This window comes from Sinocyclocheilus grahami, unplaced genomic scaffold (genome assembly GCF_001515645.1).
Source record: "Sinocyclocheilus grahami isolate Dianchi unplaced genomic scaffold, SAMN03320097.WGS_v1.1 scaffold335.1, whole genome shotgun sequence".
Taxonomy (NCBI): Eukaryota; Metazoa; Chordata; class Actinopteri; order Cypriniformes; family Cyprinidae; genus Sinocyclocheilus; species Sinocyclocheilus grahami.
Window position 1 is genome coordinate 724,070 of NW_015505514.1, and position 11,645 is coordinate 735,714.

The 11,645-nt window shown below is 39.4% G+C and overlaps 1 protein-coding gene across 1 annotated transcript in view; it reads left to right on the forward strand.

Annotated features, from left to right (window-relative positions):
* Positions 1 to 11,396, forward strand: part of LOC107602805 (phospholipid phosphatase-related protein type 3-like) — a 15,221-nt gene extending 3,825 nt beyond the window's left edge. Inside the window, exons 2-8 of the mRNA XM_016295391.1 lie at positions 1,592 to 1,695; positions 2,080 to 2,265; positions 5,062 to 5,191; positions 5,630 to 5,825; positions 6,048 to 6,105; positions 6,955 to 7,128; positions 8,269 to 11,396. Of these exons, the coding sequence (XP_016150877.1) occupies positions 1,615 to 1,695; positions 2,080 to 2,265; positions 5,062 to 5,191; positions 5,630 to 5,825; positions 6,048 to 6,105; positions 6,955 to 7,128; positions 8,269 to 9,540 (2,097 nt within the window). The 5' untranslated portion in view covers positions 1,592 to 1,614 and the 3' untranslated portion in view covers positions 9,541 to 11,396. The remainder of the gene's footprint in view (positions 1 to 1,591; positions 1,696 to 2,079; positions 2,266 to 5,061; positions 5,192 to 5,629; positions 5,826 to 6,047; positions 6,106 to 6,954; positions 7,129 to 8,268) is intronic.
* The last annotated feature ends 249 nt before the right edge of the window (positions 11,397 to 11,645 follow it).

Here is an 11,645-nt window from a genome sequence, read left to right on the forward strand (position 1 = left end):
ATATATATATATATATATATATATATATATATATATATATATATATATATATATAATTAGAATAAATTATATTAATTAAAATTAATATCATTTAATATAATTCAAATTCAAAAATACATTTTAATTTAAATTAGATTATATTAATATTAAATTATATTAAATTTCTATTCCGTGAAAAATAATCAAGGTGTTACATTGTGTCAATGTAATCAGAATTGCCAGTGAAATCTTTGCCATATTTTTCATCATCAGTGACTTTTCTCATGATGTGTGAACATTAGTGAGACTGATCTGTCTCATTCTTATCTGATTACATTATTGATTTTTCATTATTGAGTCTCTTCACTTCAAGTGTATAATAATTCTGCCTTGACTGGTTATCGTGGCTTGAAATGTTTATCGACCCATGTATTGTTCCGCAGTGTCTTGGGTCAGTTTGCTTGGATTCTTGGGACAAACTAGGGTCAGAAAGTAGCTGTGTTACACAACTCACTCTTTAACCCCACTTTCACAGGAAACAGATTTGTGTGAGAAACCCAGTCAAGTTTAATTAACTTTCTCCGCAGTCAAAGCCCCGTGCTGTGAGTATGTGTGAGCACAAACACTGTCTTTTTTGGAAAGAACTCAGTGCCTATGGATTCCTCCCTAAAACACACATAGACACAGAGAGAGAGAGAGAGAGAGAGAGAGAGAGAGAGAGATCTTTTGCCTGTGAGACATTCGAGATAAACAGAGCTCCCAGTCTTGAAAACAGGCTCCCTGCTAATTTCAGCAGAGCCTCGCTCACTCCCACTCGAGAGTTGGGAGAGTCTTCAAGTGCCTTGTTTACTTGATTTGGCAGAGAGCACAAAACATTCTTTCTATGCCTGCTCAAACAATAGCCCACATCAACATTTGTTCATTATGCTCTTTTGAGAATATTCTGAAAGGAGCTGTTTATTTAATATTTTTTTCCTCAGGCACACAGTCTGTTATCCATTTATTCAGGTGGGCCTCATTCTGATTCAGATGAGAAAATAATAATTTGAACATTTTTGTGCAGGCCTTTTCCTGTGGATAGAATTTAACCAAAGGTCACATATTTTTGTTTATGCAGGGCTTGTGTATGCAGAGATGCTGAAGAAGGGAATCGCTTCTCACTCTTCTCTAATAATAATAATAATAATAACATGTACTTAATCGCAAGCTTGTTACTTATTCCAGAATAATTCTTTCTTCAGGCTGAATTTCTTGATATAATTAACACATTTGGGAATATTTTGAATAAAAAAGGAAAAATGAAATAACACATAAGCCTACAGTTATCAGTTATACAGCGATATATATATATATATATATATATATATGTGTGTGTATACAGTATATACACACTATAAAATTATATTTCAAAGTTTTAAATAAAACAAAGATGATTACAGTATACTAGAGTTATACTGTAACTCCTAGAATGGACAAAATTAACTTAAAATAAAAATTTAAGCAGATATAGAAATTTAAGGAGCTATAAGAATTTCTGGAAAAAACAGACCAAAAATATAGATGACGTCAAATCTTTTAATGGGGTTCTTAAAATGAACTCATGTGTTGACAGAATAACTTCAGAAGACCAGCACCATGATGACTGCACGTGAAAAAATCAAGAAGAAACCGCCCAAAGACAGTCTGACGCTGCTACCCTGCTTCTATTTTGTAGAGGTGTGTGCCGCCATTTATTACCAGTTTAATACTTCAATAGAGCAATTAATCTCAGGTAATTACATTACACACTCTAAACAACTGGGATTCCTCATTTTCTTTGAAGACATAATTGAAAATGCATGACAGCCGTCAGTTTGAGTGTGCTACAGTGTTTACCTTCCACCACATTGTCAGCCCTGGAGTACAGTACTCTGTGCTGACATTTAACAGCCATCTGCCACAGTTGCTCTACAGTAATTAAACTGTGCTCTGGTGTTGATATGTTTGTGTATTATCAATATTTACTATCTGTTCATACTTGAGAAAAACTGTCAATTTAGTACTTTTAAAATTGATAAAGACTATCGCATTATACACACTCTCTCTCTCCTGAGAAAATAGCTACCCATTGTGGCGTCCTCCATGGTGTCACTGTACTTTCTGGAACTGACGGATGTGCTCCAGCCGGCGCAGGTGGGATTCCGCTGCCATGACCGGTCACTCAGCATGCCGTTCGTGGACAGCGGTGATGAGCTCATCCCTCTGCTCATGCTCCTGAGTCTGGCGTTCGCCGGCCCTGCTGCCTCTGTGAGATGAAAGCAATCACGACAACTTCATTGCATTACATTCTTTGTAACATTTGTGACCTAAATAGTCAGGGTTGTTTAAGGGATAGTTCACCCAAAAATGAAAATAGTCATCATTTACTCACCCTCCACTTGCTCCAAACCTGTATGAGTTTCTTTCTTCTGTTGAACATAATAGAAGATATTTTGAAGAATGAGGTAACCAAAGAGTTGATGGTCCCCATTGACTTCCATAGTATTTAGTTTCCATACAATTGAAGTCAGTGGCTACCGTCAACTGTTTGGTTACCTCATTCTTCAAAATATCTTCCTTTGTGCTCAACAGAAACTCATACAGGTTTGGAACAACTTGAGGGTGAGTAAATGATGACAGAATTTTCATTTCATTCAATCTCTTTAAAGTCAACATAGGCACAATTTCTTTACATTCTGTCCAAATTTAATAACTTGCTTCTCCACAGAAAAGACACAACCTTAGGCCAAAGTTATATATTTGTTTACATTTAATATCTGAAATAAATGTATTAGATTTAATCGTCCTCAAATTACATTTACACATGCCAAAGTCAAATTTTGATGAACAATTGTATAATTCTGTCATTTTCTTATGGCGTTAAAAGTTGGACAAAACAGCGCAAGCGAATTACAGTACTGAGTGCAGTGACAAAGCTCGCACGTTAAAATGTAAACCTGAAGAAATGGCTAATTCCAAAATCGAGCACAAAAAATATGATTGTGTACACACATATACACGCTGCGAGGACAAATAACAAAACCGCGAGCAGAACCCACAGTCGCAAGTAATGTCTACACTCTAAACACAAGCGCGAGCTGAACCCTTCACGCACAAGAGGTTTTTACAGGCAGTAAAACAGGCAGGGGGCGTATGGGATTACAATTCTGCCACAATTCTGCGCGCAAAAGATCATATTTTGAGCACGCAAAAGTGCGTTTTGCACGTGCGCGAACTGGGTTTTGTGGAGAAAATGTTTGTCTCGCAAAGAAGAAAGTATTTTGAACGCACGAAAATCTATTTTGCATTTAAAATAAGTTTTTGGATTTGTGTAGACCTTCTGTTTTGCGCGTGCAACGTTTCACTAGCTTGCTAACCTGATGCCTGCCCTCAGTGCTCGCTAAATGCCAACAGCTCGAGTGCTCAACACAACCCAGCGTTACAATGTGCCATAATTCCAGCCAATCAGAGACCGAGGCTGCTAAATTCTGATTGGCTGCCTTGACAACCATTCACAACATTTCTTGCATTACCTCGACAGCAGAAGAGGAAAAATACAGTGCATGCATAATTATTATGCAAGTTGATATTCTGATCATATTTTTTTCCAAGCACATTTGACCAATTCCAAGCTACATCAGTCTTAATAACTACTATTAATCTTGTATTTAATAATTTATAATTGATATATAATTATTCATGAAGGCTGAAAGCTGAAGTGAAAAATGTCTTATATTCAGGTGTGCATAATTATTATTAAGCAGATTTTCTTTTACAGATAAAATGAGCCAAAAAAGAGATTTAACTCAGACTGAAAGTCAAATTTATTAAATGCCCATGAGAAATATTAAAAACTAATACAATACAAGAAATTGCCAAGTGAATGCATAACCATTGGACAGCAAAATGCTCGGTGGGTCAGCAGGGTCAGTCAAAAACATGTGGAGAAGAAAAGATGGATGTTAATAATTAGGAATTAAGGTGAAGAATTAGGTGTGAAATCTCCAGGAACCATTTAGTCTCCAGCGCCACCATTTTCCAGAACTGCAATCTACCTGGAGTCTCCAGAAGTACAAGCTGTCAGGTTCTCAGAGACTTAGGTTAAGTATAGAATCCTAAAAAATGACGATATGATCAGAATATCAACTTGCATAATAATTCCTCTTCTGCTGTCGAGGTAATGCAAGAAATGTTGTGATTGGTTGTCAAGGCAGCCAATCAGAATTTAGCAACCTCGTTCTCTGATTGGCTGGAATTATGGCACATTGTAACACTGGGTTGTGCTGAGCACACGAGCTGTTGGCATTTAGCGAGCACTGAGGGCGGGCATCAGGTGAGCAAGCTAGTGAAACGTTGCACGCGCAAAAGAGGTCTGCACACATCCAAAAACGTATTTTAAATGCAAAATTGATTTTCGTGCGCTCAAAAAACTCAGTTTGCGCGCGTGCAAAACGCACTTTTACGCGCTCAAAATATGATCTTTCGCACGCAGAATTGTGGCAGAATTGTAATCCCATAGGGGCGGGGCCCAAACATATGCTTGTTGTGTTCACAAATGCTATTGGCTGCTGGCCAAATCCTGTATTGGTTGGCTGCTCGTCGTCTGACTGGCTGTTGATTAATTACCTCCTTAGTTGGTTCACTCTAAATAGTCAGTGTCTTTTTTGTCCCTCATTGTATACATATCTATCAGTCAGACGACTAGCAGCCAATCAATACAGGATTTTGCCAGCAGCCAATAGCATTTGCGAACACAACAAGCATATGTTTGGGCCCCGCCCCCTGCCTGTCAAAACTTCTTGTGCGTGAAGGGTTCAGAATCAGCTCGTGCGTGTGTTTAGATCTGCGCACACATGCAGGCATTTATTTGCGCGTGTGGGCTCTACTCGCGATTTTATTATTTGTACACAATCATATTCTTTGTGCTCGAGTTTGGAATTTGCCATTTCTTCAGGTTTACATTTTACGTGCGAGCTTTGTCACTGTGTGCGCAGCACTGTAATTCGCTTGTGCTGTTTTGTCCAACTTTTAGTGCCATATTTTCTCTTGTTGTCTTGTGTTCAGATCATGATAGGTGAAGGTCTACTGTATTGTATGCAGTCCAAACTGAAGGTCCGTCCAGGGATTGAGGGAAGCATAAGTGCTGGTGGATGTAATTTTAACTCTTTTCTGCGGAGAACCGTTCGTTTTGTTGGTATGTAAACCCAGTGTGTTTGATAGTAAAATATGAAGGGGCTGAATCTGTGGGAAGTTTAGTGTGGATTTACAGTGTAATTGTATAATATCATAAATTATATATTAATGAAGTATTATAATAAAGTCAAATTTTAGTTGTTTACAATGTAATTTTTACTGTAGAAGTTTAAAAATAAATGACAATTTGTATTTTGCAACTTCAGAGGAAATTTTATTGTGATGTGCTGTAAAATTGTATATAGCTATAGCATTTTTATTGTAAGAAATTATTACAAACTAGAAAAAACCTTGCATTTCTGAAACTGCAACACAAAAAATCTGAACAGGAGTGATGCAGATGAACATTATGTAACATGAGTCAGGCACAGAGTGTTACATGAAACGGATGAAATGAGTCATCAATGTTTCATTCCTCATGATCTGTCTCTTCTTCTAGGGGTTCATGTGTTCGGTCTTTGTGCAACAGCACTGGTTACTGATGTCATCCAGCTGGCCACTGGCTACCACACACCATTCTTTCTCACAGTGTGCAAACCCAATTATACCATCCCAGGTGTGTCTTGTGACAAGAACCCTTACATCACCAAAGACATTTGCTCTGGCCAGGATCAGCATGCTATTCTGTCTGCCAGGTAATTGCATGTTTAGCTACTGAATAACATCTGATTATGTGATTTACTGTGATCAACTTTGACAGCCTTGTACGGTCACCATTTTCTTTCTCCCTTTTGTGGTTTTCTTCCTGTATAGCACTCCCTACTCACCTCTTTTTTAAACCTATAAACATTTGACATTGACTTCTGCTGCATATCTGGTCTAGACTTACTCTAGATGTTTGCTTTCCTTTATGACAGGAAAACCTTCCCTTCCCAGCATGCAACCCTCTCTTCCTTTGCTGCTGTTTATATTTCAGTAAGTCTCTTCGACACCATTTTAATGTGTGTTTACTAAATGTACAGAAAATACTATATATATATATAATATATAGAAATGAAGAGTGTTTAGTACAGTTTAAACTGATTGTACTGTCGATAGAAATAATGAACAGCCAGCCAACATAATAGATGTGCATGGAAAAGACATATCACAAATGCATTGACACAAGTAATACATTTCAACACGGATCATATTTTTAAGAAGGATGTGATTTAATATGCTCTATTGCGTTATGTTTGCTAGATTAGAGAAAGTCTAATTATAGGTAAGTGCTTCACATGTCTAGCTATTTGGCAGGATCCACTTCAAGCAACAGACGTAGGGATAAGTTGTTACTGCTTCCCACCTTGTGCTTGTCAGACTGTCAGAAGCTGCAAGGCAGCGTGTTATTAATTTGCACATGACAGCTCAAATACTATATATATATATAATATATAGAAATGAAGAGTGTTTAGTACAGTTTAAACTGATTGTACTGTCGATAGAAATAATGAACAGCCAGCCAACATAATAGATGTGCATGGAAAAGACATATCACATATGCATTGACACAAGTAATACATTTCAACACGGATCATATTTTTAAGAAGGATGTGATTTAATATGCTCTATTGCGTTATGTTTGCTAGATTAGAGAAAGTCTAATTATAGGTAAGTGCTTCACATGTCTAGCTATTTGGCAGGATCCACTTCAAGCAACAGACGTAGGGATAAGTTGTTACTGCTTCCCACCTTGTGCTTGTCAGACTGTCAGAAGCTGCAAGGCAGCGTGTTATTAATTTGCACATGACAGCTGGAGACCTCTACTGCTCTCTGCTCTTCTAGATGTACTTCAACTCAACAATCTCTGATAGCACCAAGCTGCTCAAACCCGTTCTGGTGTTTGCCTTTGCCATTGCGGCTGCATTGACGGGACTCACTCAGATCACCCAGTACCGCAGTCACCCTATCGATGTTTACGTTGGGTTCTGTATTGGTGCTGGTATTGCCGCATACCTGGTAAGTTATTGGTTTGCTGATGTATTTTTTCAGATGTTGTGTAGTGTATTTGGTCAGCCATCCTCCATGTAATGTCTTTTGACATGTTGCTATTGAGCGTTTTGTGCTATTGAGTGATTTACCCAAGAAGATGTTACTGCATCAAATTCCATGTTGGTAGATTCTAGGGTTTGAGGTTGGGCAAAGCCTACATCTGGGGATAGGGGCTTAAACAACATTTAGCAAACTGTTCTGTCAGGACTAGAGCTATGACAGTTTACTTTTGTAAGGCAGACGCCTCAATGCTAAATAAAAAGGATGCAACATTCAGTGCATTCAAGATATATATTTCACAAAGTCATGCATTACCTGGGAACTGGACCCATTGGACTCTGGTGCTGCTAGTGCAATGCTTTACTCTTTGAGCTACAGGAACACTGTTTGATTGTATTTTTTTGCAACCCGCCAGGAGCACATCCTACATGGCAAAATCACATTTTGGGTATTCCTAGCTCGGGGGTTTTCACACCATTTCTGGAGCCTCCCCAGCACTGCACATTTTGGATGATTACTTTTGCTATGCCTTATTTCAAAGGCTGCGTCCTCTGGAGATTGCATTTGGTGGCCACATACATCATTGAGGCTGTCTCAATTCAGAAAAGTAACCATTACATTCCAAAGTAAGAAAGAAATTACAGTAATTCACAGCTTAAAGAATAAATGTTATAATGTTTTTTGTAACGAGACATCCTCAATGACGTATACGGCCAACAAATGTGACCTCTGGAGGGTGCAGCCTTCAAAATTACATTGATTCCCAGGGAACACAAAAACTGATACGGGGTAATAAAACATAAATGCCACTGAAACCAATATAAGTCACTTTGGATAAAAACATCCATCAAATGAGTGACTGTGATTTGGCCAATTAGAATTATGGATCAGCACCTTGTCCTAGAACAATATTCCTGTTTAACAAACATACTACTAATCCTATCCTTAACACCAACCCTAACCTTGGTTGATATGAATGTTGTACAAGCTCCTACCCCAGCCCTAAACCTAACCCTAAACTGAACTGGTTAAGAGGAATGTTCTTTTTTGTTCTGAACTAATCAATGTAATGAAGCCACTTTAGTTTAAAACTTTAAATCATTCCAGGCTTTCCATGCTGTTGCCAACTTCAAATCTCCAGAGGACACTGTCATCCCACAACCCCCTCTTCTGCAGAAGGATGCTTTGAGGGCTCTGGCCCAGAGAGGCCATGACTCTGTCTATAACAAAGGCCACGCCTCTGAGAGCAATGAGGAAATAACATCACCAGCATCTCTAGATGGGCTGAACCGGCCTGTACAGCGGGAGAAAACCTCATTGGGAAGCTTAAAGAGAGCCAGTGTGAACGTGGAACTACTGGCACCTCGCAGCCCAATGGGTAAGGAGACAATGGTAACCTTCAGCAACACATTACCCCGTGCTACAGCTCCAGAGGAGCCAACGAGGCGTGTAGTGACAGTACCTGTTCCAGTACCACTGGAGCCCATGCGGTCACAGCAATTAGTTTCTGAATGGAAGCAAAAGTCAATGGAGATGAGAGGCGGCAGCTTGCCCGATGAGGACACCAGTGAGCAGGGCTCAGATGGCGACAACGACACAACCACAGAAGAGGATAGCGTCCACTCTTCAGTCTATTCGTCTGTTCAACAATCAGCCAAACCTGCTAACCCACCTACAGGTGCAAGAATAGTGATGTCCCCTCGTCCCCCAGCACAGCCCTCGGTCCCCCCGCCTGTGTCCCCTAAAAGCGCCAGCACTCGGGCCAAATGGCTGTCCATCACAGAGAAAAGTGGTGCTAATATTCCAGTTCTTAAGGCAGGAAATCAGCCTCGGATCATGCAGGTCATTGCCATGTCAAAGCAACAGGGACTCCTGTCAGGATCAGCCAAATCCTCAGAGACTTCGTCCTCTTCTGGTACCTCATCCATCACAGGCACAGAATCATCACCTAATCGTTCAGAACTTGATAGCAGTTCAGGCATCATCACGGTTGATGCCCACGCCCCCCACCACCCTGTAGTTCGTATGACCTCCAACCCCAATAACCCCTGGGAGTGGAGAGGATCTTCTGATGGAAACACAACCGAGTCGTACGAGCTTAAAAACCTCAACCGTGAGGGTTCCTGCAGTTACCGTCACGTCAGAAGCATCTCTCCTCGCTCCTCCGCCAGTGTGGCTGACCACGGGCCGCCCCAGCCTCCTCAACCTCCCCAGCCACTACTTCCCCCTCAACTACCACCGGTGGGTCAAACCTCAGAGGGTCGCAGTCTGCGCCGCAAGACCCCTCTAGTTCTGCTGGATAGGGAGGGCAATCTGAACCACACTGAACAGGTCAGCTATTATAAAAAGCTACAAAGTGGCAGGTATTTCAAAGAGTGACAATGTGCTAACATATATTTGAGCACAACTACACTTTTTGGTCGTTGGGTTTTAATTACGTGATTTGATTCCATGAGGGATATCTGAATAACTGGATCCACTACACTTCAGTAGAGCTTTTGAGAGATGCTGCTTCTGACGACTTAAGAGCACAATGGTTTTTGTCCTCTGAGGGCAAACCAAATTACAGTATCAAAATTCCCATCAGTTGTATTGTTTACATAATATCCATATTATCAAATCTCTACAAGGCAGATTGTAAAATAAGGTTTGGGTTTATTTTATTGCTGCTCTGTTTGTTCACACTTGACTCTTACTTGCGACTGAGATGTCAAGTTGAATTTATGTGTATGTTTGTTTTTTCGCACGATTGTTCCATGTATGTTGTAGTGATACAATAATATTAGAAATATTTGATTGCCTTGTAACTCATGGTGAAAACCGATTTAAAGTGTTTTGTTGGCTCTTTATGAATGATAATTGCTGTGCAAAAGGGTAGCGTTCTATAGTGTGACTATAATTGCTTATAAACTGTTCTGGACATTCTGCAAGTCTACTGAAGACTCCCTGTGTAAAACGGTGGAAATATAGAAGCACTTTGACTAAGCACTTATAAATCACTTCATCTCTATGTGTGTAAACAAGTAAGGTGAACTGGATTGTCTGTGAGATATTCCAAATGAATATTAGACTGACCTGGACTCTTTAAGGAAAGTATTTTCTCATAATCCATCACATACCTTATAGTGGAACATCAATTGGACAACAGGTCCATGTGAAGAATTTACTGCAGTTCCCACATTTTATGTGTCATAATGAGAAAGAGTTTCCCAAAAGAAAAAACTTTTTTTTTGGTGTAAATTACAAAAAAAAAAATCTGCAAACTCTGGGATTTATCTGCAACTATAGCGGTCTCCGTGTCATGCTGTTTCCCAGAGGTTCTCCTCTAAATGAACATGATGCATGTTATGTGAGTCTCATCAAGTTGGAAGTGAAGACTTGTCAGTGAAGAATTCCAATCTGTTATAATGTACATGTGCAGCTGTCACTGCAGGTTGATTTCGGTGTGTCAGCTCTCTCTTCATGGTGCTCTGAGCTGCTCCTGGATCTCTGTAGATGGTTGTCCGTAATGGATGCTTCGTGCTTTTGATGCAGTTTTTGAAAAAAGACAACATAAATGACAACAATAAACAAGCTGCTGAAAATATGTAAATTGTAATTTGTGATGCACTGCAGACCATGCCCCTCCCTTTTATGTACTGAAATATTTTCTGTTCATCTTTATAGACTTTTTTCATTTATAAAGTGAAACCTGCCTACAGCAGGTTAGTGGTGGTGATGTAGATTCTGAACCAATCAGTAGACATTTGAGAGTGATGTAAACAATTCTGAGCCATTCGATTTATAAAAATTCCTATAAATCATAGGAAGGCAGCTCATGGCTTCATTATATTTACCCTGCCTTGATTGACAACAAACACATGTTTCTTTCTGTCTTCAATGACCTCAATTTAACATCTGAAATGGTGCCTTTTCACAGTATACAGCAGCATCTCCATCACAATACTGGGACATTAGTACACACACACACACAGACCTCAGTGTGAGCACCCTCTGTTGGCCTCACTTCTCGCAGCAATTTAATTCTCATAATAAGTCTCCCATCCCGGGTACTGGCCAAGCACAACACTGCTTAGCTTTAGTGGTAAACCAGGTTAGAGCTGCAGGGTGTCAGGTTTTCCAATGCTCTTGATAAAAGTGAGGAGCCGCTTCTTACGGTTAGGGCACTCAAAGTCCCCATGTTGTCCCATACACAAGCGTAATGCGTAATGCATTTTATGTTTCTGTCAGCAGGATACAGGGAATAAAAATTAATTAAACATTGTCTGGTTTTATTTATTTTATTATTATTATTGTTATTTGTGAGAACAGATATTATAGTTTACTATTGTTAATCTAACAATTCAATGATGCTTGACAAGATAAATAATATCTGTTTTGTGATTTTACAAGAGCCATTTACAAGATTATTAAGAAGTGCATGTGTTTTGGTTTAATCATTGGCATTTGATTAAGCAAACTCCCAGACGCATAATGACTCTGGA